This window comes from Lepisma saccharinum, chromosome 16 (assembly GCF_977018435.1).
Source record: "Lepisma saccharinum chromosome 16, izLepSacc3.1, whole genome shotgun sequence".
Classification (NCBI taxonomy): domain Eukaryota; kingdom Metazoa; phylum Arthropoda; class Insecta; order Zygentoma; family Lepismatidae; genus Lepisma; species Lepisma saccharinum.
The window spans coordinates 19,277,532-19,303,931 of NC_139244.1; the positions used below are offsets into that span (position 1 = coordinate 19,277,532).

The following is a 26,400-nucleotide window of genomic DNA, read 5'->3' on the forward strand; positions in this document are numbered from 1 at the left end:
CTAAAAGGTTTTTTCTTAAGTGCATGAACAATTGTTGGGAGGAAAAGGAACGCGCAGATTTGAGAGACAATTTATATGATTTTTACTGTTGGTATATATGTATATGTATGTATGTATATATATATATATATATATGTGTGTGTGTGTGTGTGTGTGTGTGTGTGTGTGTGTGTGTGTGTGTGTGTTGTATATATATATGTATGTATGTATTTATATGTGTGTGTGGGGCGGGGGGAGGGGTGTATATATAAACACACCCATAAATGCAATAAAATGTAAACAAGTGAGATGAAATTACGTTATTATTTTCCGGCCTGAAATATAATCAAGGCTATCCCCCTCTACTCAGAGGGTCTGCGCACGCCTATGACAGGGACTGACACTTTACGTAGGTGTAGACACGCTTCGTACAATTTGATGATCTCGCGATTACGTAATGGATGTGCAGCCACTTAACTGAAGCCCCCAAAATTCACATTTTATTACTAAATTGTAAATTAACATAATATCATATAGTTTACCTATTCATAATATGCGCCGCTTTGGTGCACTTCGTGGATTGTGCAGGCAAAGTGGAGGGAAAATGACAATGAAGCACAACGAGGGGGCCCTTGGTTCCCGATTAATGAAACTTTGTCTACATGCAACTGGGTCGCTGTGTGAAATCGCTGAAAATGTCATTTATTTCTTAATTTTGTTTATTTTATATTGCTTTTCTAGCACTTGGCATCAACAAAGGCGATGAGGATGATTATTGAAGTTATGAAATGGATGATAGGACATGATGATCCATGTCTTACACAAAATTCTAAGTTGGGACTAATGAATATCGATTCGTCTTATCATTAGTCAAGTTGTTGTTTTTAACTCCAATCTTTTTCAAGGACTTCTGGGTTGACAGCATGTGTGTTGCGCGATGATGATTCGACGAAAACCACCATTTCAGTGAACTTTCTTGACAATGACTCTAATATCAGTAAAGAGAACATTTTCTTACGAATAGCTGTTGTTAAGAAACGAATTCCTGAAACTTTTTCTGGTGGTCTCACGGCACCCAGCTGTGATTTGTTATGGCTGGGCCTGGGGGTATGACTCACGCTGCTGTCAATACTCAATCATTCCCGAGAATCCAGGTCCGCCAGGCAAACCCAAGCGACAATTTTGTTATTTGGGTTGCATAGACAACAGGCTTTAAGATGTTACGATATCGTAGGTCTCGTGGCCCAAGAACTATTTTCCATGACTGTACGCCACCTTCTACCGTGTCACATTGCCGAACGTAAGACGAACTGCAGGAAACTGTATGAAAAGTACCTGGCGGGTTCCAAATGGAAGAAAGTTGTCACAATGGATGAATCATATGTCCATCTTACTGCTGGTGATCACATTCGGGCGATCACATATCGTGACATTGACGGCAAGGGGCGCAGCAACTTTGTTCGTCAGCGCAGGGAAAGTTTCCCTCGTGGCTTTATGGTTGTGACGGGATTCGGATATGAGGGTAAGTTGATGATACGCAAGGTGGACAAAAACGTGAAGGTGAATGCCAGATACTTCCAAGACTCCATTCTGACACCTATCTATCGGAGAGACATCCCACAATTGCATGGAATGGACGCGAACCAGGTGATGATCCATATGGACAAGGCTTCGAGTCATACCGTCAGAACATCACTACGTTTTTATTACGAAATGGCAGAGGAATTAGGAATTCGTGTCATTCCGTTTGAAAACATTCCTGTGAAAAGCCCAGATGCCAGTCCAATGGATTTTTGCGCATTTGGACTGTTGAAACGACGTCTTCAACATCGCCGCCCGCGCACCCTGGATGGTCTATGGAAAGCTTTCAGGGAGGAGTGGGACAGAATTCCCATGCCTGTCCTGCGCCGGAGCTTGCTGCAATGGAAACAGCGATGCCGGGCGATAGTCCACAATGCTGGGGGTTCAATAGAACATGATCGGTGGTGGCGGCGCGGTATCTCTTAACCGTCAAAAATGGTCGGATATAAAGCGAACAACCTTACTGTATAAACAAAAAATGTAGTAAAGTTAAGATTAGTTAGTAATTACTACTAACTAAAAAGAAATATTAATTATCCTATAGTTTAATTTCTTGTGAACTTCTCGTTAAATCTCTAAAGCTCTCAGTCTTATAAGTACTTACTTAATAAATAATTAAGAAAATCTTATTATTTCATAAAATCTGTTACCTTTCATCGCTGTGTTGGCCCGTATTACTTACCACTACTGATATTACCTATATTTCACTATAAATATTAAAATTTTCGTCAAAGCCAATTGACATACATCCTAGTAAATTATTCATTTTGGATTTCCAGTTGCTTGCTTGTAAATGTTTGGTAATTTTGTTCTTCCCATTTATGTCAGTAACTGTACAATCGAATCGCGTGCAATGCTTTTAGTGTTGCTTGCAGCTGAGTCAATGCATAGAGATCCATCCCCCAGGAAACAAGAAAACTAGATAAAGTTTTTTTATCCCCAAAATTGAACTGACTCCCAGAAAATATTCCGGTCTCCACTGCGCCTTCCTACTATTTCTTCTAGATTCGTCAATGATAGCAGAGAAATCAGTTCAGAGCGAATTCTGGATAAGGCATGAATTGAATGATACTTTGTTCTAATTCCATAAGTTCGTCACCCATCTTCATCGTCGCGATTAACCTATGGTGCTGATAAATCGACGAAAATTAAAGTAGAAAGCGAGGAAATAGAAAATATTCTAACTAGTCTTGTTTAGAAATATAATGTTATCTAGAGGTTGAAAGTGCTTTATTATTATTATTATTATTATTATTATTATGGAACAGTGGTAGCGTCCTAGCCTTGTAATCAAGGTGTCCCGGGTTTGATACCCTGTGGAGGCACATAGTGGTTCGGATCCCGCTTTAAACTGTAGGCCCAGTCACGATTAGCCTTTCTGTGCATAAAGTGGACTTAAAACAACAAATTAATCAATCAATCAATCAATTATTATTATTATTATCTACGTGGTATGGTACTACAAATCGACCGAACTTCATAACTACATGCATATGCTCTTCAATGCGACCACACGGCACAGATTCTAGGTTGCTAATGACAACAAAATGTGACAATACGTCATGGGTAGATGACGTGTGCAACCAGATAAACGTGTGATAGCCTTTTGGCATGAAATACGAATTGTATGTTCATTGCAAAAGTATCAATTACAAGGTGCATTCAATAAATAACCGGAAAAGTAGTGTAAAACATTAAAAAAATACGACCGTGATTGTTATATGTTTGTTATTTTGTGAAGGCATCTGTAACTTACAGACTGTAAGCTAGGGAGCTGGCACACCTGCCTCGCGCACGGGAAGTTGGGAAACAGTGAAACAGTTACACAATATGGCGGCACCCTTACAGGAGTGCTCCAAGCTGGAGCAGCGGAGTGTCCAGGACCGTAGCTAGAGGGGGACGGGGGGGGGGGCAACTGAGAGCCTGCTTTGCCCCCCCTGTGAAAAATACAGAACACATTCCTACCTGGAATTCTCAGTAATCTTTACAATTATATCATGTGTTACTCTAGCAACATAAGAAAGACACTTATGGATTTTGTGATTTATTAGGGTGTATGGGATTCCATATAATGTCGTATCAGGATTGGGAGGGGGGGGGAATTCCCTTCCACATTCAGACTTCGGGAAATGATGTCGCAAATTTCAGCATCTAGAACAGTTGTGACATTTTGACTAGTCTTGTATTAAAGGTGCCTAATGTGTTCGGATGTTTTTCTTGGATGCGTTGCTATGACGTGAAATTGATGAAGAGACACTCGTAAACAGTGTCGCAACCACAGGGAGGAAGGGGGCATTGTCCCCCCCCTCCCCCCGACCTTGGACGGAAGTCCATTCTAGGGGAAGCAAACATTGAAGTCAAAAAACAAGACTAGGAGAATCTAAGAATAGCAGGACAATTGGATACTCATGATGGAATTAGTTTTTACGTGTTCCTTGCATTTTTCTTCCAGACGGCCAAGAGCACTTGCAAGGGGCACAGAGGGGCAATTGCCCCCCTTCGATTTCAAATTTTATAAAAATAAAAATACATTTCGTAAAATGTCACATTGTCTACTATCGAGGACCTAAAGTTTGAGTGCTTATCTCACCCTCCATATTCGCCCGATCTCGCGGCTTCCGATTTCCACACATTTGGCCCACTGAAAGATGCACTAACGTAAGTGGATCGAGGTTCCGGAATGAGGGCGATGTCCATCCAGTGGTGCATGAGTGGTTTCGCACGCCTCCAAATTTTTTCCCCCCTGTGGAATCAGTGCCCTTATCAAGCGCTGGCTTAGGTGCATTGAATAAGGGGGGACTATGTTGAAACCTAGTACTGTAGTTCATTTGGTGCTTGTAATAAATATTTGATACAATATATTTCCAGTTATATATTGAATGAGCCCTGTAGAATATGTAATTTTTGTATTTTGTTATTTAGCGTTGGCTTTTCTTCCACTTTTGTCTAATCGCGACGATGAGGATAATTTATGATTAACCACCTAACGAGCTCGGTCACCAAGCCAGCAATATATGGCATTCGTAGCTTTTTAAAATGTGTTTGTTCATTTAAAAATTCAAATCAGTGGATATTTTACGAATGAAGAATTAATAATATGTTTTTGGAAAATTCTGATAGGCTATACACATTTTCATGTCTTAATGTTTATTGTAATTGACCAATGCATAATATATGAAATCATATTTTTAATAGACACTAATTAAGTAATACTATTTTCCAGTGTTTCTGCTGTTGGACGAATTGGGTGGTTACCAAGGACCACGTAGTGGATATTCCGAGGATCTGACAACACTGGTTCTCAATCTCTTGAGGGTCAACGGAGCTCCACTGTTCGACGTATACGTCGATCGTGACGTATACAACACGTCACGACTGGCTGTGTACATCGACCTACCACGCCGTTATGGAAATCTACCACAGCTACTCCATCTATCGCCGTCCGAGGTAGGTTTTCTCTGATATCTACTTTGCGATATCTTTGTTATCTTAATTGTTACAATTCCAATTATTATCGTCCTTGTAGCTTTACTATGACCAGTAATCTTGTCGTACATATTTCACAAAACCTAGCAACTGATACTTCACAACAAATTTCACACCAAATTGGCAATTGCCAAGAGATACTTCACCACAAACTTCACACCAAAGTGGTAATTGCCAAGAGATAATTCACCACAAACTTCACACCAAAGTTGTAATTGCCAAGAGATACTTCACCACAAACTTCACACCAAAGTGGCAATTGCCAAGAGATACTTAACCACAAACCTCACACCAAAGTGGCAATTGCCAGAGATACTTAACCACAAACCTCAAACCAAAGTGGCGATTGCCAAGAGATACTTCAACACAAACTTCACACCAAAGTGGCAATTGCCAAGAGATACTTCACCACAAACCTCACACCAAAGTGGCAATTGCCAAGAGATACTTCACCACAAACCTCACACAAAAGTAACAATTGCCAAGAGATACTTCACCACAAACTTCACACAAAAGTGGAAATTGCCAGAGATACTTCACCACATTAAATTGGCACTTGCCAGAGATACTTCACCACAAACTTCATATAAAAGTAGCAATTGCCAAGAGATACTTCACCACAAACCTCACACCAAAGTGGCAATTGCCAAGTGATACTTCACCACAAACCTCACACCAAAGTGGCAATTGCCAAGAGATACTTCACCACAAACCTCACACCAAAGTAACAATTGCCAAGAGATACTTCACCACAAACTTCACACAAAAGTGGAAATTGCCAGAGATACTTCACCACATTAAATTGGCACTTGCCAGAGATACTTCACCACAAACTTCACATAAAAGTAGCAATTGCCAAGACATACTTCACCACAAACCTCACACAAAAGTGGAAATTGCCAAGTGATACTTCACCACAAACCTCACACCAAAGTGGTAATTGCCAAGAGATACTTCACCTCAAACAACACACCAAATTGGCAATTGGCAAGAGATACTTCCCCACAAACCTCACACCAAAGTGGCAATTGCCAAGAGTTACTTCACCAGAAACTTTACACCAAAGTGGCAATTGCCAAGAGATACTTCACCACAAACATCACACCAAAGTAACAATTGCCTAGAGATACTTTACCACAAACCTCACACCAAAATGGTAATTGCCAAGAGATACTTCACCACAAACGTCACACCAAAGTGGCAATTGCCAGAGATACTTCACCACACACCTCACACCAAAGTGGAAATTGCCAAGAGATACTTCATCACAAATCTCACTCCAAAGTGGCAATTGCCAAGAGATAATTCACCACAAACTTCACACCAAAGTGGCAATTGCCAGAGATACTTCACCACACTAAATTGGCACTTGCAAGAGATACTTTACCACAAACTTCACACTAAAGTAGCAATTGCCAAGATTTACTTCACCACAAACCTCACACCAAAGTGGCAATTGCCAAGAGATACTTCACCACAAACCTCAAACCAAAGTGGTAATTGCCAAGAGTTACTTCACCACAAATCTCACACCAAAGTGGCAATTGCCAGAGATACTTCACCACAAATCTCACACCAAAGTGGCAATTGCCAAGAGATAATTCACCACAAACTTCACACCAAAGTGGCAATTGCCAGAGATACTTCACCACACTAAATTGGCACTTGCAAGAGATACTTTACCACAAACTTCACACAAAAGTAGCAATTGCCAAGAGATACTTCACCACAAACCTCACACCAAAGTGGCAATTGCCAAGAGATACTTCACCACAAACCTCACACCAAAGTGGCAATTGTCAAGAGTTACTTCACCACAAATCTCACACCAAAGTGGCAATTGCCAAGAGATACTTCACCACAAACCTCACACCAAAGTGGCAATTGCCAAGAGTTACTTCACCACAAATCACACCAAAGTGGCAAATGCCAAGAGATACTTCACCACAAACCTCACACCAAAGTGGAAATTGCCAAGAGTTACTTCACACCAAAGTGGGAATTTGCCAATAGATACTTCACCACAAATCTCACACCAAAGTGGCAATTGCCAAGAGATACGTCACCACAAACCTCACACCAAAGTGGCAATTGCCAAGAGTTACTTCACCATAAATCTCACACCGAAGTGGCAATTGCCGAGATACTTCACCTCAAACCTCACACCAAAGTGGCAATTGCCAAGAGTTACTTCACCACAAACTTCACACCAAAGTGGGAATTTGCCAAGAGATACTTCACCACAAACCAGGCCCGTAGCCAGAATTTTTCGGGGGAGCTTATCCTTTATCAGCACGGGCGTCGCCAGAAATATTTATAGAGGTGTGTCAGGCCGTAGATAAACGTGATTAGTACAAATAATAATGACAATAATAATTATTGTTATTTTACAATAATAACTATTATAAGTTATTAAAAATATACACGAATTGTTATTATTACATAAATGGAGAAACTTTGATACTCGATCCACCGTATCAGTGAATATCTAACAAAACTGTTGTCCATTATTTTCCTTATATTTTGTACAGTTAGTATCCTGAAAATCAGAGTTATTGTATTTTGTTATTAACTTTTACATAATCGTTCAAAAAAAGGCTTTAACAGTTAGTGGTAAATTTTACTTATATATTTTTTTATTCTGTGACCTCTCACAAATAAAGTTTTGGAAGCTGTGAATTCATTTATTCTTTGGATTAAATGGTAAAACATAAAAATTTAACCTGATTCGTCTATTATACACTAAACATTTTTCAATGTAATGCAGTTTTTACTGGTAGTAACAATAACAATAACATTTGAATTATATATTTGCAGGGTTTCGGGAGGAGGGACTTCAGCCCCCATAGCCCTCCGCCTGGCTACGTGCCTCTCAAAACTGCACACATCTGAGTAGTCACTTTCCCCTTGTATCTAACAGCATTCTTTGAGCATTCGTAAACAATAAACCGAGAGAGACTATAGACAGTGGCGTGCCCAAGAGGGGGTTGGTGGGGGTTGTAACCCCCCTTTGTCTCAGAATTCCTAAAAAAAAAGAACGTCAAATGTAGGAATAGATGGCAAAATGAGGACTGACTACCGGAAAAGGTGTACATAAACAGTCCCTTTCGAAAATCATGAGCACGCCACTAACCATAGATATAGAAATTCCAATCTCGAACTCGTCTCGAGTTTCAAAATAAGAAATACAAGAATGCAGAAATACTAATTGAAAGAGGCATCAAGCAACACTGGCATGTATGAATAATTCACATAGTAAACATTGGCGTGGATAAAGTATTTTATTCTGGTGAACTCGAGGATAGACGAAATATTTTCCAGACGAGCTCTGATTTAAGGCTGAGAGTCCCTCTTTTCCTCTCTACCTTCCTTTCTACCCTGCCTTGTTCCTCTGTTTCTTTCTTCACTTCTTTTTCTTCCTCCCCTCAGTTTCTTTCTTTGATTCTACTTCTTCCATCTTTATTTCGTTCTCTCTCTCTCCTTCCTCAACTTTTCTCTTTTTCTTCATCTTCTGTATTTCATTCTTTTTTGTCTCTCTTTCGTCACCTGTTATGTTCTTTTCTCTCCTTTTTCCACAATCTTTCTCTTTATTTCATTCTTTCTTTGTCTCTCATTCTTCCTCTTTTTATGTTCGTCTGTATCTCTATTCTTTCTTTTTCTCTGTCCATCAATTTGTTTGTTTCTTCACCTTTTTCTTACTTACTTCCTCCGTTTCTCTATTTCTATTTTTTTGTATTTCTTTCTTCCTCTATTTCTTTCTTTATCTATTCCTCTCTCTCTATCAATCAATCTCTATGTCATTCTATCTCTTCCCCCCCTGTAATCCTTTATATCTCTGTGCGTTAGCAACTATTGCTCCACCAGGAGAACGCCCTTGTTAATAAAGCAAGTAATTTTGAGTTGTAGACGAAATTTTCATGGTTCTAGTTGAACTATCGAACTAGACGAGATTGTCCGTCGGCTTCGACTCGATTTCGCAGATCTCGCTCAAGGTGTCGTCTCGACAAGTCTAGGTCTGCGCTCGATTTTTAAACGTTGGTCTCAGTCTTGTCTAGAATAACCTTACTGCTTGTTTAAATCGTTCGAAAGAAAATCGCCATTTTAAAAACTGTGACGTATTGTTTAAATAAACAACAACTTGAAACCCTTCTGAAACAATGTTTTCCTCTAGAATTACACAAAAATCTGCAAATATGAAAGTCAAGGGAACCAGTGACGTTCTAACAGTTAATATGGAAAAATTGCATGAATATTAGTTCCTCCCTTCTCAACTCTTGGACTTGATCCTTGTATAAAATGAAAGCATACTGTGTCCAGCGCTGAAAAAACTATCTTTGTTTCAGGTTACGGATCCCTCAAGCTTAGAAGACCTGATTGATCTCACACGTCTTCGGTTCGATCGTCTCGTTCCTCTGCCAGAAGGCAAAAGAAGATGGCGGAGGGATACAAGCGAATATGAGGAAGAGAGCAAAGCTTACACGTACATAAAGGTAACGTATAATATGTAGTTTCTTCTATAATAGATGGAGTTATTTAAAAACATATAAACTTTTATATATTAAGTAGTCTTATTTCCCCTGTTAACGCAATTAAGTATTAACGCAATAGATTTCTGCAAAAGAATCTTATCTTATCTTATCTAAATCTATGAATTTGGAATACTGGAACATTCTGTGCACTCTTTAATATTAATGTAAAGAAATTCTGAAGTTTCATGTTTGACTTCAATGTTTACAGCAAGAAAGTGGGTTTGAAACGCTCCTAAGGTATGGATATCTTATTTGTATTCTTTAGGAAACGGTGAGAACGAATTCCTTTGCTGTCATCGAGACTACAGCTCAACCAAGACGAGAAAACCCCCAAGAAACTCCCGAACTAAAGTGTATAGTAATTTGTTTTCTCCTCTTGTTTCCCCTTAGCTTGGCCTCCGAGTGCCCCTTGTGTCGTTGTCAAAAACTTCAACAACGTTTAATATTACGTCTCTGCTTTCACTGCGTACGGTTATCCCATTAATGATGACACAAACATCGTATAAAGTTGTCAATGCATGGGGCAGATTTACATGGTAATCAACTGATTGCATCGCCCACGCTCCCTCCTCTCACTTAGGTCAAAAATTTGACTACAGCGCCAGTGGGGTTTATTCTCTCTTTGGTCCAGCAGTAAGTAAACCATGTCTCACTCTTCCCCAAGATTTGGGCTTGCCTAGAATTCATGGATTGTGTTCAAAAAGTTTGCTAAGCGTACGAAGTGTATGTGTTACTAAAGTACTTGTATTCAGAAAACAAGACTTAATCCCAAAATTATGCTCGTAATTACAAGAATTCAAATCGTGCATATAACGTGAAAAATTAAAACAAATTCCCATAGTCGTCGTTCATTTTGTTACGATGCATCCAGTGTTATGATGCTTAACTTCTGAAAAATTAAGTTTCTTTATATCGTTAAGTATATAAATACTTAATAATTTATCAAGAAATCAAAACATATTAGGCCTTAGATAATGCTGATAATTTCACGCTTAATTATTGGTAGAATATGAACACGTCAGATTTTTTATTTAGGTAATTCCACCGGAATGCTAGATAACCTAAATTTATTTATTTTTATCAAGTACCCTAATCATAAGTTTGTCGCTATTTGCGGGAAGGGTTTACTGAGCTGTTTGGTACCGCCCTCCGCGCTAGCGACGTCACGACACTGACACTAAATGCTAAGTTTACATGCTTAAGTCTGGTTGTTTTATGTCTCAGGTTTTGCTCCTTTTGTTCCCAGGGCTTCACGGAACAAATGAGGCTGATGAACATGGAACAATTTATCCAAGATTTCCTGCCTGACGACCTGGAATTTAGGGATAGAATGGAGGAAACCCAGAGAATCCTACTGTTTTCTACCATGATAACGAAGGTGAGTATGTTTTTCCAACGTGAAATAGGAAAGTGGAACAAAAACGATATTTTAAGAGCAAAATTAGCTAGTTTTTGAGACGCTGATGCAGTAAATGAAACTATCAAAAAATGAATCTCTAGAAACATCCTTTCTCAGTGCTCAGGTAAAATTTGAAAATTTTCTGTTGACTGGTTCTCAAGATAATTGTGACCAAATTTTTCTCATAAACTTACACAGACTTAACGAGGAAAATGCCCAAGGTACAAGATCGCCTTAAGGTGTTAAAAGAGGCATGGCAACTGAAGTTCGTTACGACGTTCCTAAATTCGATTTCCGAGTGATATGTGAAGTTCGTTATAGCACGAAACTCACCGTTTGGATGGCGGGTTTGTTCTGTGAAGATAGTCTGCTAGGAGTAGTTAATGCGAGTAAGAGGGTTGCTTCAAGCTGCTACGCGATAAAAAGCAAAGACGAGTGCTTCTGTATTTGTTCTCAAAATGTGATTAAAGTGAACAATAACGTCTGCAATAGAGTTTATACCACAAGAACGATTCTTCTTCGTTCAATTCGTGCGATTCGTTAAGACTTAAGGAACACGTCCAGGGTTGCCAGACGTTCTCTTTTTCCCAGACATGTCCTACATTTTAACATGCCAAGTCTCGGAGGAATCTAAAAAAATTAAAGGTACTACATTTTGAGTACAAGAACGTGAAATGCATTTAATGTATCTTTCGTTTTGGGATAAGTGAAAAGGGAAAGTTTAAGAAATATTGACTCTTCGAACGAGTACGTAGATATAAAAAATAGACTATAGTGCTATGAATGTAATAATTTTGTACTCAAGAATCCATTATTTGCACATATTTACTAGTAATACATATAATTTATTTTGACTTAGTCACATATTTTTGAGGATGCGGAAATAATGTCTAGAAGTGAATCACGTCCACTCTCAGTGTTGCCAACCTTGATCGTTAAAAATAACTAAATCACACCGAGAAATTGGAGATACAGTAGCTTTGCAATGAATGGAGGTTTTCGAAGGTGTATCAATCTGCCTTCATGCCACAGGATGTCCAAGATTACATAAGCTGACTGAACCTTGAATCTTACTGTTCTTGTTCTACGTTCTTGTTCTCTTTGGGTTAATCGCGACGATGAGAACGAACTTGATAAATGGAGAGCCATACCAAGGTCGGAACTTGAACCCAAAAGCTGCCAGAATGAAATGATGAGGAGACTGAACATTGAGCGAATGATGCAGCGACTAATCATTCCTCACTGAGAGAAACTAGGAGAGTATTTTCAAATAATGTGGGCATTAGCTGCGTTATGGGAGAAATTAAACCGATCGACCTACCTTGAAAACATGAACCGCAACCCAAGAGCTGAAAGGCAGAATTTGATTGGTTGAGGACGAAGCTGCTGATGCTTCAATGGTGGCAGACAGACATGGAGTCCCTGGAAGTACAAAAAGTAAGAAATGAAAATCCCTGTAAGCAGAGACGCCAATTTTACACAATAATATTTCTTTAATGTATAATGCACATTAGAGTGCTGCAACAAACGTCTTTTGCTCGACCGGCAAATAGTTCGCACGGCCGACGCTAGATAGCGTTAGGAACTGACAGCTCTTCGATCAGCATGACGTCACGAGCGAATTTCGCTCGAACAGGCAAAACGATCAGTATACGCTCGAAACCCAGTAGTTCACGTGTAACCGTAATTTTTCTGTAGTATTGGCCCTTCAAACATGGATCGTGAAGTGAAAGAAGCAGTGAAATTGAAACTGAAGTGAACATAGTCATAATTTTCATGTTAAAATGTAATTTAGTCCATTTTTACAACACATAGCAATGTATGACAATGAATAGATCATTATGGGCTGAAACTCCCAGGACGGATTTTTACGCATATATTTGTACCATTATTGTCCCATTAAAAAGATATTCGATATTCTATATATTCGAGCGAATTACTGCAAGGACTTTTAATATTTCTTTGTAAACAAGGCTTAGCATTAATAGGCTATGATGCGGGAGCAAAAATTGGGAGGGGGGCAACTGCCCAACACGCACCCCTGATCAGTAGTTCTGAAGGGTTCCCCCCTCCCTTCTGCATTTTTTCAATTCGAACACTGATCCTATGCCCCTTAAATGTCAATAAAACGTACCATTTTGGATATACGGTGTACAGAGCGATCATCCAACTTTGAAACAGTCTAAAATTATCGAGACAAAACATATATATATTCCTTTCTTCTTTCCTCCAGATTCTTCCAAGGGAGAAGGAAGTCATAAACAAATTTCAGAAGAGAGGCGCCCACGAAACGTATACGATGGACCAATTGCAGAAAAACTTCGGGTTTGTAAGTGTTTTCATAAACTAAACAGTCAAATTCAATTGTTGTATGTCCATGTTTTCCTGCACAGGTTATTGCATGAAGTCTGATCTCATGTATAATTGTTAAAACTTATTGTTTTTTTGATTATCGTAATATTGTTATGAATGCACTACTATTATAAGTATATTTTCTTTCGTTATAAACAGGTGAAGTGGGAGGAACTATTAACTCAACTTTTTGCAACAAAATTCCAAGATGACCAGCTCTTTTACGTTCTGGTTCCTGAATACCTAATTAAGTTAAGCGAGAAAATCAAGAAATTCGATAACAGGTTCGTTATTTTTAATATTTAAATGTGTTTCACTTACAATGTTTGCAATCAAGAATCTTTCATGTTTTTAATGCATGCTTGTTGTATGTGGACATTTCTGTAAAAAATAATAATATAAAATAAGAATAATAAGCAGGCAATCGTCGTGAATACAGGTATCTGTCCTAGTATTTCTTCATTATTTCTCATTCTCTATGTATTCTCTTACTTCAAAATCATATATCCTTCTAATATAACTTTCAAAGAAATTTCAACCAATGTAGTGTTTTGGCCAATTTTGAGATTTTGTTTATCTCATTGTACAATTCGTATCATCCTTAGCATTTCTGTGTAGTTCAATCATTCTATAGCTGGCAGAAAAGTCAAGAATGTGTCAACTAAGATAGGAGGTAGTGTGCACTGTTAGGAGCGTTGAATGGTAAGAGGAGAAGGGAGGAGAATGACCGAATGCTTGGAGCAGGAGAGAGAGTGGTTAAGAAGTGGTGGTTTTTGAGAGAGATGATCAGTTGTTGTTGCTTGGGAGATTGAGAGAGAAGATCTTACGAAAAGTTGCGAGTGAGCGTGTCGTTTAAAGTTCAGGAGGAGCACTCAGTTTTAGACTCTCACGATTTTGAGAACAGGGAGATGTCATTTGGAGTTAAGTTGTCGACAACCACTTAAATAGACTTTCTGTGCGTGTGACATCAAAGCCCGCATCACACGGAAATGGATTTCCAGTAGGTATGCCCTAGTTGGCGCTGGACTGGCTACCAATTTGCTAGTTTTCGCCTCACACGATACTTATCAGCGTACTTGCCCATAGACTTTTGTTCCCATACGAGGGAAGTTGTAATGGCGGCCGCGTGAGATGTAAACAATGTATCACTTCACATTTTTAAAAGCCGATAACTATTCAACCGAGAGGAATAGCGTTTCGTATAAAACGTTATTAGGTACAAAACAATGGCGCTGCTTAAATACATACTTTACAACGTTTACTGTACACGTATGGAAGAATATTTTAGTTGTTTCAAATGTAATCACCGTGCACTCAGCATAGATGGTGTAACTCAACGCGCCTTTCATGATGTATACGTTATACATTGCTGGAGTAACACTCGTAAACCACAGATAAAAACGCTCCTTTGCACACTCACCGATAATCTTCACATGGCGAAACTTTGCTCCGATTGGCTGTTACACAGAATCCAGTCGAGAAAAGCAAGTAGCAATTAGAACATGTCCTATTCCTCCAAACCAGTCAAGCAGTCAGCCAGGCGGCCATGATTGCTACCTAGAAAGTTAGTTCAGCGCCAACTAGGGTATTCCTACTAGAAATCCAGTTCCGTGTGATAGTGGCTTTAGGACCAGCTATCTGACGAGGTCTACTGCACGAGACAGGTAAACCCTTTCATTGAAAATGGCCGTGCCGGTTCAAAGGTATTAAAACCAAATTGTGTGTGCCACCTTTCATTTCAGTGTTTGCTCAGATTGTTAGCTGTACATCCTTCGCAAGCTCTACGAAATACTAAGCTACTTGTTGGGAAGTAACGCATCCCATGGTTCGATCACGGTATCATTAAGATATGTTGAGGCACCGTGACTTAGTATTGTTCATGGTGGTAAACCGCACTCAAGTGTTGATTTACGAATTAGTGCAAAATGTTTACTAAACCAACGGAAGGGGTTAGCTGCACCCGTTAAGCCTTCCTCTTATATACGGGCAAGTTTTAAACTGTTAGGCTCATTCCTAAATACATATGTAAATGTATGCATGTTGGACGAAGTTGATAATAGATAAATAACCTCCATCATGATTTTAGAACTTGACTACTAAGTAAAAATTCCACTTCTGTTTTCGTGAATTCACCAGTCATTCTCGTTGTCTAGGGAAGTGCCAAAATGCTATAAGGAGGAAGTAAGAGTTACTTTTTATGTAACTTTCAACAGTAACTGACTGTAATTTGGTTTCTTTGAAGATGTAACTGATTTTTTCTGTACTAGATCAACTGAAGAATTTGTTTTGCGTGCCATCTATCGTTTCAGAATAGCACACAATTCCCTCCTGATGCTCTATGCCAGAGATGTCCTTCACGAGCTGGTGAACGTCACGGAACCCAAAGATTGGGACAGTTTCTGCGTGAAAGTGACCACCAACCTCTTCAGCAAGTCTCTCAGCGCACTCTACGTGCGGCAGTTCTCGCAGGACTACTTGGACGCCCTCAGGGAAAGAGTTAAGTATAATTTTATTATTTCTGGCCCATTAACATATCGTGCTTGTCTAAGACCGTTAGTGCTGCATACAATCAGTGATGTGCGTCTACGCGTAAACAACAATAGTCTACATTCTACACGTAGACTATTTTATACACGTAGATTACGTAATCTATGTAAACAACATGGCGAAAGGTGATAACTTAGCAAAGGGCCCCGTGGAATTAAAATAAACTTATACTACGTATCAGTTCAAGACCATCTTGAGGTTCAGGCCACAGCGCTCAGTCAAGACGTCATCATCTGGAGGCGATCGTCTTAACGCTGTAAACCCCTTGTAGTATTTTTATCAGAGAATTAAGGTATATTTATTTCTTTTATTAAGTTAAACTTTGACATTTACCCTCCCGACGAATATAATTAGAAGAAAAAAGTAGAATATTGAATATTTACACCAAAATTTTCATTCAGGAAGTCACTACGGCCACCACAAGAAATTATACCATAGCAATAAAAACGGGTTGAAAACCGTTAGAAACTTCCTGGCGGAAAAATTTAAACATTGCATATCTTTGAAAAATATTATTTGGAATATTTGTCAGCTACAGTTAAATTCGTAACCGCTTTTGTATGAACTTTTGTATGTAAAAATCAATTGATTAAATCAAAGCCCCGCATGTTAGGTTGACCGCAAACTTTCCAAGTTACCTAATCAATTAAATTGCTTTAGCTTTACCCAAAATTAATCAACCAGATAATGCAGATATTCTGTGTAGCAATACAATCTCAATACAATAACTTAATTTATATATCCTTGCAGCAAAAGAAATTGGTACAAGGGCAATGTTACATTTCTGTGTATAAGGTCTAAACCTAAATCATTTGTCACATTGTAAGTTCGACCCTATTGACTTTATTGAACAAAAGATAATACACAAATTTAATCTTTTCATTGTCGTTTGTAAGATCTGTGACAATAACTAGAGTTTCTAACATTTTCATTGAAAGGAAAGAGCAGATTAATATTTTGATTTTAGCGATCACTTGAGAAATAAACATTTGAAATATTTCCTTACACTGTTTTTACACTCTGTTAATAAAATCGTGAAGAGTATTAATAAATTATGAAACAATAAACATTATCACTGATTTAAAAATCCGTTACAAACATCGAAGCTTCACAAAGACAACAAATAAAAAGCAGTTCATATGAAACAGTTTTATAACATTTAATACATTTTTTAGTTCATATTAACATAGCTAGGTAACAAAATGCTTTCTGTGTGAAAACATTTGTGTATATTCTTGGGTAATTTTACACACGAATATTTCATCGAAGTTCTTGCTACACATTGTACCCTTGTATTTGAATGCACAACACGGCTTCCATTAGCCTCCGATTAGCCTAAAGAAGCATAAAGCCAAGACCATCTTGAGGTTCAGGCCACAGCGCTCAGTCAAGACGTCATCATCTGGAGGCGATCGTCTTAACGCTGTAAACTCCTTGACGTAATTTTACCGTAGATAATTAAGGCATATTTATTTCTCTTATGAAGTTAAATTTTGACATTTACCCTCCCGACGAATATAGTTAGAAGAAAAATGTATAATATTGAATATTTACACCAAAATTTTCATTCAGGAAGTCACTATGGCCACCACAAAAATTCCTACCATAGCACAAAGAAAGAGTTGAAAACCGTTCGAAACTTCCTGGCGGAAAAATTTAAACATTGTATATCTTTGAAAAATATTATCGGGAATATTGGTCAGCTACAGTAAAACTCGTAACCGCTTTTGTATGAACTTTTGTATGTAAAATCAATTGATTAAATAAAAAACATGTTAGGTTGACCGTAAACTTTCCAAGTTACCTAATCAATTAAATTGTATTTAACTCTAGAATACCCAAAATTAATCATCCAGATAAAGCAGATATTCTGCTTAGCTACAATCTCAATACAAAAGCTTAATTTCTATATTCTTGCAGCAAAAGCGAAACAAATTGGTACAAGGGCAATGTTACATTTCTGTAAAGACTAAACCTAAATCATTTGTCATATTGTAATTTCGATCCTATTGACTTTATTGAACGAGAGATAATATACAAATTGAATCTTTTCATTGTCGTTAGTAAGATTTGTGACAATAACTTAAGAGTTTCATTGAGAAAAAAAGCAGATTAATATTTCCATTTTAATGTTCACTTGGGAAATAAAAATTTGGAATATTTCCTTACACTGTTTTTTACATTCCGTTAGAAAAGTCGCGAAGAATGTTAATAAATTATGAAACAATAAACATTATCACTGATTTAATAAAAGTTACGAACATTGAAGCTTCACAAAGACAAAAAATAAAAAGCAGTTCATATGAAACAGTGGAAACATTTGTATTTGAAACATAAGTAATATATATATTCTTGGATAGTTTTACACACGAATATTTCATCGACGTTCTTGTTACACATCGCACTTTTGTATTTAAATCTACAACATATCTTCCATTAGCCTCCGATTAGCCTAAAGAAGCATAAAGCGGGATAAATTAAGAATAAATGTACACATGTATCAACCTTGCCCCGTTGTATAGCTTTCTTTCATTAAGCACATTTTGAAACTGAAAATGTGTAAATAATATGAATAATTTACCGAATGCTTGCATAAAATTTACACTAACAAATTGCTTTGGTAGACGCAATATTAACCAACGTTTGTAATTCAGGGTAAATTATTTGATAATTCTAAAAAAATGTTGACATGTTGTCCACATTTACGAGTATATTTGATGCCTATTTCGGACACATGAAATGTTTACATCATGAACTATTACTATTATTTATTTTTAGTATAATACATTTGTTACTTGTATATTTTCGTAGTGACTGAATCACATGGAATTGCCCTAAAAATTTCACATTTTTAACATCTTGAAGAATTGTGAATGTTAATCTTACCTTTTTCATTGTAATTGCCTCTGCAATTGAGTACACAAGACTTATACACCATACCTCTTCCACATTTAAGCATATTTACACATCATGTAAACTCGATTACAGTTCTTAAATTTGCATTACAATTCCATATTCACTAAAAAGGTCCAACATTGATTCCGAAGAAGCAAATCAAACATGGCAGCTATCTCGCGTCCAGTTGATGACGTTTAGTCACGTGACCGGAGCAAGTCATCAGGCTTTCAGATTGAGAAGGTAATGATCAGTTGCTGATGTGTGAGGAGAACTTTTCATACTCTTTCTTCCAAATTCGAACAATTTCTCACCTAGGAAGAAACCTAATATAGGAAATATTCTAGTGTTTTATGGGGAAAAGACCACTCTTGCCTCACGACTGCCATCTGTTGTTGTTTCTTGCATACTATTTATCTTCTTCCATAATTGATAATAGAAGAGAAGAGAAATTTTGTTGTAAATAGGGTTCTTTTCATTTCGTTAGGAACCAATATAGTTGAAAATGTCACTTTCATTTCATGAAAGCCTTGAAAATTAATTTTAATGCACTTTAGATTGTCTACGTAGTCTATGTAAACTACAACCCAATGTAATCTACGCGTAGATTACGTGTAGACAACGCATGTAGACGTAAACTTATAGTCTATGGCACATCACTGCATACAATTCGGTTCCACACAGGGGCGTACTGATTGTCAAGTGAGAGCCCCAACCCATTCGCAAATTATCAAGACGAATTTAATATCTTGATAAAGATATCGTGGTGAGGAGGTTGTTTTAATGTTACAGTTACATTTCTTTTCATATAACCTACTTCTATTGCAAGATAATATCATTTTCGGTAGTTTAGTTGCACGTTATAACTACTTTACTTTACTATAACGATAGTTTTGTCTCTTTCAGATCAATATCCGAAAATTTACTTCTAAAATATAACTTACTAACAGTCGTAATGCCTCGCACCAGGACCGTGCGGTCTAAGGCGTCAGGCTTTGGGTTCGGGTACGGGACAGGTGGCCAAGCACCATCGTGATGAAATTGGGCAGCTACGAATGAGTAGCGTAACCCTGTCATGGAAACCTGGGGGATCGTCGTGCTGACCACACGCCACTCCTTACCTGGTTGGATGATCACCCACCTCTGCCGAGGCATGTGGGAGTGAGGTCAGCAGTCGGTAGGTATGTCTTGACCCTACATTCCTTGGTCTTGACCCTGAAGGGCTGTTGCGCCACGAGTTATTCAAATGGTAAATTAATACTTTTTATAAACCGCACTATTTACCGAGAGAACTGAATGGTCGACTCACTTGATAACGAAGTTTTCGGGTTTGAGTCCTCAGCTGATGATACGGTTGTGTGTATCACTTAAACAATGCCATCTGTTTTCCATTCATTAGACTAAAACGTGTCAAACTAAAAAGAAAACTGTAACACCCTCCTCCTCCTCACTTTAGAGGTAGAATTTTGGAAAATCGCCTCTCAAATTCACAAGTTACTTTTGTTAACCCCCTGAGACCTGAGAAGGAAAGTAATAGAAAGTAATATTTGTGATTTCGCAAACGTAATACTTACTTAACAGATAATGCCGGACGCTATTTTTATGGGATGGAAAACTTTTCAATTCTGCTCCCCACCCCCTCCCCAAGTGTAGCCGCAAGTTCGATTCTGCCCCCCAAAGTTAGATCCCAAGTTACGCTCATATCCAGGGCCAAGTGAAGCAACTGTGGACACATATCGTTCTATGTATAGTTTAACCGCAGTAAATTTCTAAAATGTATCGCAGACTTATGAATCACCCTGTATTGTGCAAGTTATTATTTTTTTTAAGAAACGCTGATGTATCATCCTCTCGTTCTGTGCAGGTAACAGCGATGTTCGAGAAGTTGAAGGCAACGTTTGCGGAGAGGATGGCGAAGGTCACGTGGTTGGATGAAGGCACCAAAAACCTGGCCCTTCAGAAACTGTCCGCCCTGAGGGGCCAGTTCTTCACATGGCCTCACTTCTGGAATGAAACGTACGTGGAGACACTCCTTGAGGATGTGAGTGGCAACATTGTATAACAAAGTGAGCGAGATCGTGGGAATTTTTCTTGTCTGTTTGCTATTAATTTCTTATTTTATGTAAATAAGGAGCATAAAGGTATAGCAGTGTTTGTTGTCGCGAGAATTTGTGTGTGTGTGTCTGTGTGTGTGTATGGACTCTGTATCAATGGTTACGTCTGCTTAGAATTCTTTATTATTATTAATGTTATTAGTTGTAGTGAGTCTCTCCTCCGTCCCTCAATTTCTTTTCTTCTTGCCCTCTGTATCACTAGTCTTTCCATCTCCCCTTTTACAGCTTATCTCTTTATTTATCACTATCTTCATATATTTACAGCCTCCTCTGTTTTCTATATAAATCTCATACATCTCATTACTTCTATATCTCTTTTTATGCCTTCCTCTCTCTTTCTCCCTCTTTCCTCTCTCTCTCTCTCTCTCTCTCTCTCTCTCTCTAGCTCTATTTCTATTTCTGCCTTCTCCCTATACCCTCATATATTTCTCTATTTCTGTTCTTTCTCCCTTTCTATTTGTCTCTGTATTCCTCTTTGCCTCTATCCTATTTCTACCTTCCTCTTTCTCTTTAGCACTATTTCTATTTTTAATTTTCTGCATTCACTTCTCTATAACTCTATCTCTATTTCTGCCTCTCTCTCTCTCTCTCTCTCTCTCTCTCTTTCTATTTGAATTTTCCTCTTTCTGCATCCCCCCCTCTTTCACCTCCATCTTAGAAAGAACGCAAAAGTACAAAAATAAAAGAGGAAATCTGACAAATAGCATTAAATTCCATACCAGATAAAAGCGGAATAAAAAATAGAGAAAACAACAATAAAATATAAATAATGATAAATTACAAATATAGAAAATAGCAAATTTGACAAATATTGTTTACATATATTTTCATTGATGTAGCTCTCATTTTTTACATATCTTCAAAGTACGTTTGAATTTCAGTTTTTTGGAAAATATCCACAGTCTTTCTATGTCAAAATTTCGTTTAACACTTACAATTTTGATTTTTGAATGTTCATAGTAATATTTAACTCTTGCTGCAGCAATAGATCTATATCTACGAATATAATTACCATTCAGGGGTGCTAAATATTTATTTCAGGTTTAATGCAATTGTTATTTCTATTATCTAGTGTATCTATCCAATTTTAGGTAAGCTATTACTGTTAATGGGACACAGTGGTTTGTATTCCACTTTAAACTGTAGGCTCTGTACCAATTGGCCTATGTGTTCATAAAGTGTACTTCAAACAAAATCTCATAACTACTGTTAATGGCACATAGCTTTTGCAGATACGTTTGTGGCCATCAAATACAAGATAGTTGAATTCAGGCCCTTGTGGTATACTCTATAACAGTACAAAGTTTTTAAACTTTGTCTAGTGAATTCCAAGCAAACTCATATCATATCACATTCAGACTTCAGTTATTGCACATTCATGTTACACAAAATCTAGTGGTCGACAATGAAGACGAGTAACGGTTCCACGTTACATACAGCACTAGCACAGATTGCATTAGTACAAGAATTTTACATTGAAAGTCAAACAAAATGCTGGCCCGATATGAGAAAATGTGCCGAAACATATATACATATATCAGTATTATCGCGCCAAAAGAATGAGGCTACCTAATTATACCCCGGTAAACAAAATCAAATGAGCAAGATCTATAATACCTGAATATCGTGGCTTTCATGAGAGATATAGTTAAAATGTTTAGCATTGATCTACTCTACGTTTCTTTAATCTATCTCTTAGGCTTCGATATTAAATACCACTAGAATGTCCATTATTATATTCATCTAGGAAAATCACTAACATCGTAGCACACCCATGTCTAAATACTTGTAGAAATATTTGTCATACGTGATTCGTGTCTTTAATATTTGTTTCAGGTGGAGATAGATCCAGATGATTTCTTTGGGAATGTCATACAACGGTATAGACAACTAAGAAATTTCACGTGGGACTTCAGTGAGCAGCCTTCTTCCGATAGAAAGTACGTCTTAGTCTCAATTTGGTGTGTTTATAGACAGCTCTACCATTAATCTTTTAAATCTTTAAATGCTTTTCACAATCGGAAACTAATTTGAAAATAAACTATGTGAAACTTGAACAATTCTTTATGATCAGGAAACGAATTTATATGTAAATACATATTTATGTACGAAACTGAAATCAGTTATATTTTGTATTATCCTTGCGCGTCGTGCTATGTAGACTCGAAAAATTCAGTTTCTATTTTCCGTATCTGTACATATATTAGGTTTTGGCTCATATTTTACATATTTTAGTTATTTTTACATATTATTTCCATGTTTCAGAACATTTCTCAACAAGAAACTCAAGTAATGTCTATGTCCATAAGTGTCTGTTGACGTGTGAGATCACTTTCATCAAACTCTCATAAATCGCAACTACAACTACAACTACTCTCCAAAAAAAGTACACTACCGTAGGTACACACAGAAAACTAAATGCATCATATCGATTGATGCACTAAAGTGTGTTTTATGGCTTCTTCAAAGAATCCGATTCACATTTGATGCATTTGGGTGCATGTTTGTATGTCGTGAAAGAAACACCAAAGTGCACATTTGATTCAAGTGAGGATTTCTTTCAGTCGAGATGCACTTCAATGCATCAGTTGATGTTCCTTGATGCACCTTCCTGCATCTTTTTGGATGATGCACTTAAACGTTTGGTCTGAGGTACAGAGTTTATGTAGCTCAGACGAAACATTTTAAGTGCATCATCAAAAAAGATGCATTGTGGTGCATCAAAACGGATCAACTGATGCACTTTGGTGTTTCTTTCACGACATACAAAAATGCACCCAAATGCATCAAATGTGAATCGGATTCTTTGAAGAAGCCATAAAACACACTTTAGTGCATCAATCGATATGATGCATTTAGTTCTCTGAGTGTAGCGTTCTACCCTGTAGTCAGAACGGGGGATCAAACCAATGGGGTAACTAAACATTTCTCAACCGAAAGAGTTGGGTAATTTCTTGCGAATTACTGACAAAGTCCGAAGCGACATTAAACAAACGAAAGATTACGAGTTTTTTTATACCCTCCAATTGCAGTAATTACAAGTTTTCTGTCATCCGAACAATACATATGTACATATAGTATATACATAGATATAATTTTACACCTCCCAACTGTTTGTTTTTGCTGACTTGAAATTCCTATTTATTTACAATTGTTGTCAACAATAGAGAATGAGGGCTCAAGCATCGGCCCCTAGTTGTTACAAACCTTATTTTGGCAACGTGGGAAGAGAGTCCCAAGTTGAGCAGCCCATTGCTAACCCAACAGCAGCGCCAGAAGCAACGATTTTGTGTCACACGTACGGGATTCGCTTCACGTTTCTCTTCAAGATAGTTACGACAGCAGCGCCAGAAGCAACGATTTTGTGGCACACGTACGGGATTCGCTTCAGGTTTCTCTTCAAGACAGTCACAGTAATAGTTACAGTGCCGAGAACGTATTTTATGTAGCTCGTGTAGTGTCTTTTATTGATAAAAATCTAATATTTTTTTACAATTTTAACCCTGCAGCTTTTGTACTCAAAATTATCACCATTTATTCATGGACTCGATGCTTGTTCCCCCTGAAATTTTCCCCTCGTCCACGAATTAAATTTTAGTTTTACAAGTGGTTATAGCACAGATGGAAGTTCTTTTTCATTACATAATTACAATTCTGGCCTGTTCCTCCTTTCAGATGGGCATATCCCTTTGTAGTGAACGCCTTCTACGAGCTGACCATAAACAGTATAGGTAAGTATTCTGTTCATTTCCCCTTCTGGCAATGTACTTTCAACAGACAAATGTGACATCTAACAGGTTATTGCATTATATTGCAAATTGCAGGCTATAGTTTTTACACCATGAAGTGTTTTGTTAATGTATGTGTCATACTCATTATTTAATCACTAGTAAACATAAAATATTGTACTTACAAGGTACAACAAAACATCAGATTTATGTTAACTCTACACACTCATGTCAGAGCGGAAAAAAAGTATGTAGTATATATTTTTTTGCTTGTGTTTGGATCATATTTCACAAATAATCAATATTACTAACTTGATTTAAGAGCATCTGGTGTTTGAATAGAAAATTACATGGGTGGAGCAGACATTGCCTGTTTAAAGTAATTATTATTCTTATTACTTGTCTCCTGTTTTTAGATCGTTTTTGTCTCCTCTCCCTTATTCTTCATAAAGGAAATGGCATTAAATATCTATAGAAAACTTACAAACACCTATAATCGTGTATTTCTATACATTTCAGTCATCCCATTGGCAGTACTGACGCAACCATATTTTGACGAAGATATGCCTTCCTACATCCCATACGGAACGATGGGGTTGATATTTATGCATGAAATTCTTCATGGATTTGATCTGACAGGTAAATTAATACGGAGACACTACATCCACACTCACACACACACATACATATGTATAAGCTTTTTAAACACATTGAGAATTATTTTCATTTACTATTTCTGAGTTTCATGAATGCCTTTGAATGTCTGAAGAATGTTGATATCTCTATAACAATATTATTAATGATTACATGATATACGACTGACCTAATTGGTAATGCATTTTCAATACTATACATATCATTAGCAGAACCTTAACTTTTGCCTGATACCATTTTGTTCAATATCAAAGTAATTGGTATTATCTTGGCATGTTGAATGGTTTATCCAATCTCTTTCCTAGGAACTTTCACGTTTTAACTTGCCGTCCTACGTGTTCTTATATTTTATAATTCTGCCGACTCCACACGTAAGTACTCTTATTTCGACTCCCTGATGAAGCCTGATGTAACCTTGGTGGTGAAATATTGGAATATAACCATTCGACGTAACAAGATGAGTACAATTATTTTTCATACTAAGACACTGGAAAGTGATGTGAGCCAAGCTTTATTCATGTTGTCCAATCTTTGACCTTATTTTCATCGCTTGTAGGTATTGGGTTCGATGCCAGAGGGTCACCGATTGAGTGGTTTACGCCAGAATCGAGGGAAGTGTTAGAAGAAAAGATCGACTGCGTGGCGAAGCAGTATTCTACTTCTTTCCTTAGAGAAGTCCCATTTCGGGGAGGAAAGGTGAACGTACAGGTAAGAGCATAAAGGACTTACATTAACAGTGCATTTAAGCTCTTTGCCCACGTCAGCCCGCCGAACTACACCGCTCCTAACCTCCGCGTGCTGGAAAATGATAATCAGCATTTGCCTTTAGTTTACCTCTGTAAGTCTACAGAAAATGCCAGAACTGCACAAAGTCCTCCGGAGCTACACGAAGACATCCGGAACTAAACGAAGATATCCGAAACTACACGAAGACATCCGGAACTACACGAAGGCATGCGGAAAGACACGAGAGCGTGTTGGGAGCTACGCCGAAATGTAAAAAGTATTTCCTAGAAATTTCTGGATTTCCAGCCAGAGCGCTGCACATCGGCAAGATTCGCTAACTAGGGCCGCCTGGCTGGCGAGTGAGCAAGTAAAACTGTAAGCCTAAGGTTTGGCCCGTCAAGCATATAAAG

The 26,400-nt window shown here is 37.8% G+C and overlaps 1 protein-coding gene and 1 long non-coding RNA gene across 2 annotated transcripts in view; one reads left to right on the forward strand and one right to left on the reverse strand.

The window, feature by feature from the left end:
• The window catches only part of LOC146000311 (uncharacterized), a 92,206-nt gene extending 79,812 nt beyond the window's left edge, over window positions 1-12,394 (reverse strand). The window contains exon 1 of the long non-coding RNA XR_014443492.1: window positions 12,296-12,394. This is a non-coding gene — a long non-coding RNA (uncharacterized LOC146000311). The remainder of the gene's footprint in view (window positions 1-12,295) is intronic.
• The window catches only part of LOC146000310 (neprilysin-1-like), a 63,444-nt gene that overhangs the window by 26,771 nt on the left and 10,273 nt on the right, over window positions 1-26,400 (forward strand). The window contains exons 4-14 of the mRNA XM_083137815.1: window positions 4,784-5,007; window positions 9,390-9,536; window positions 10,822-10,953; window positions 13,208-13,303; window positions 13,486-13,610; window positions 15,636-15,822; window positions 20,633-20,809; window positions 22,719-22,822; window positions 24,558-24,613; window positions 25,130-25,249; window positions 25,821-25,972. Of these exons, the coding sequence (XP_082993941.1) occupies window positions 4,784-5,007; window positions 9,390-9,536; window positions 10,822-10,953; window positions 13,208-13,303; window positions 13,486-13,610; window positions 15,636-15,822; window positions 20,633-20,809; window positions 22,719-22,822; window positions 24,558-24,613; window positions 25,130-25,249; window positions 25,821-25,972 (1,520 nt within the window). The remainder of the gene's footprint in view (window positions 1-4,783; window positions 5,008-9,389; window positions 9,537-10,821; window positions 10,954-13,207; window positions 13,304-13,485; window positions 13,611-15,635; window positions 15,823-20,632; window positions 20,810-22,718; window positions 22,823-24,557; window positions 24,614-25,129; window positions 25,250-25,820; window positions 25,973-26,400) is intronic.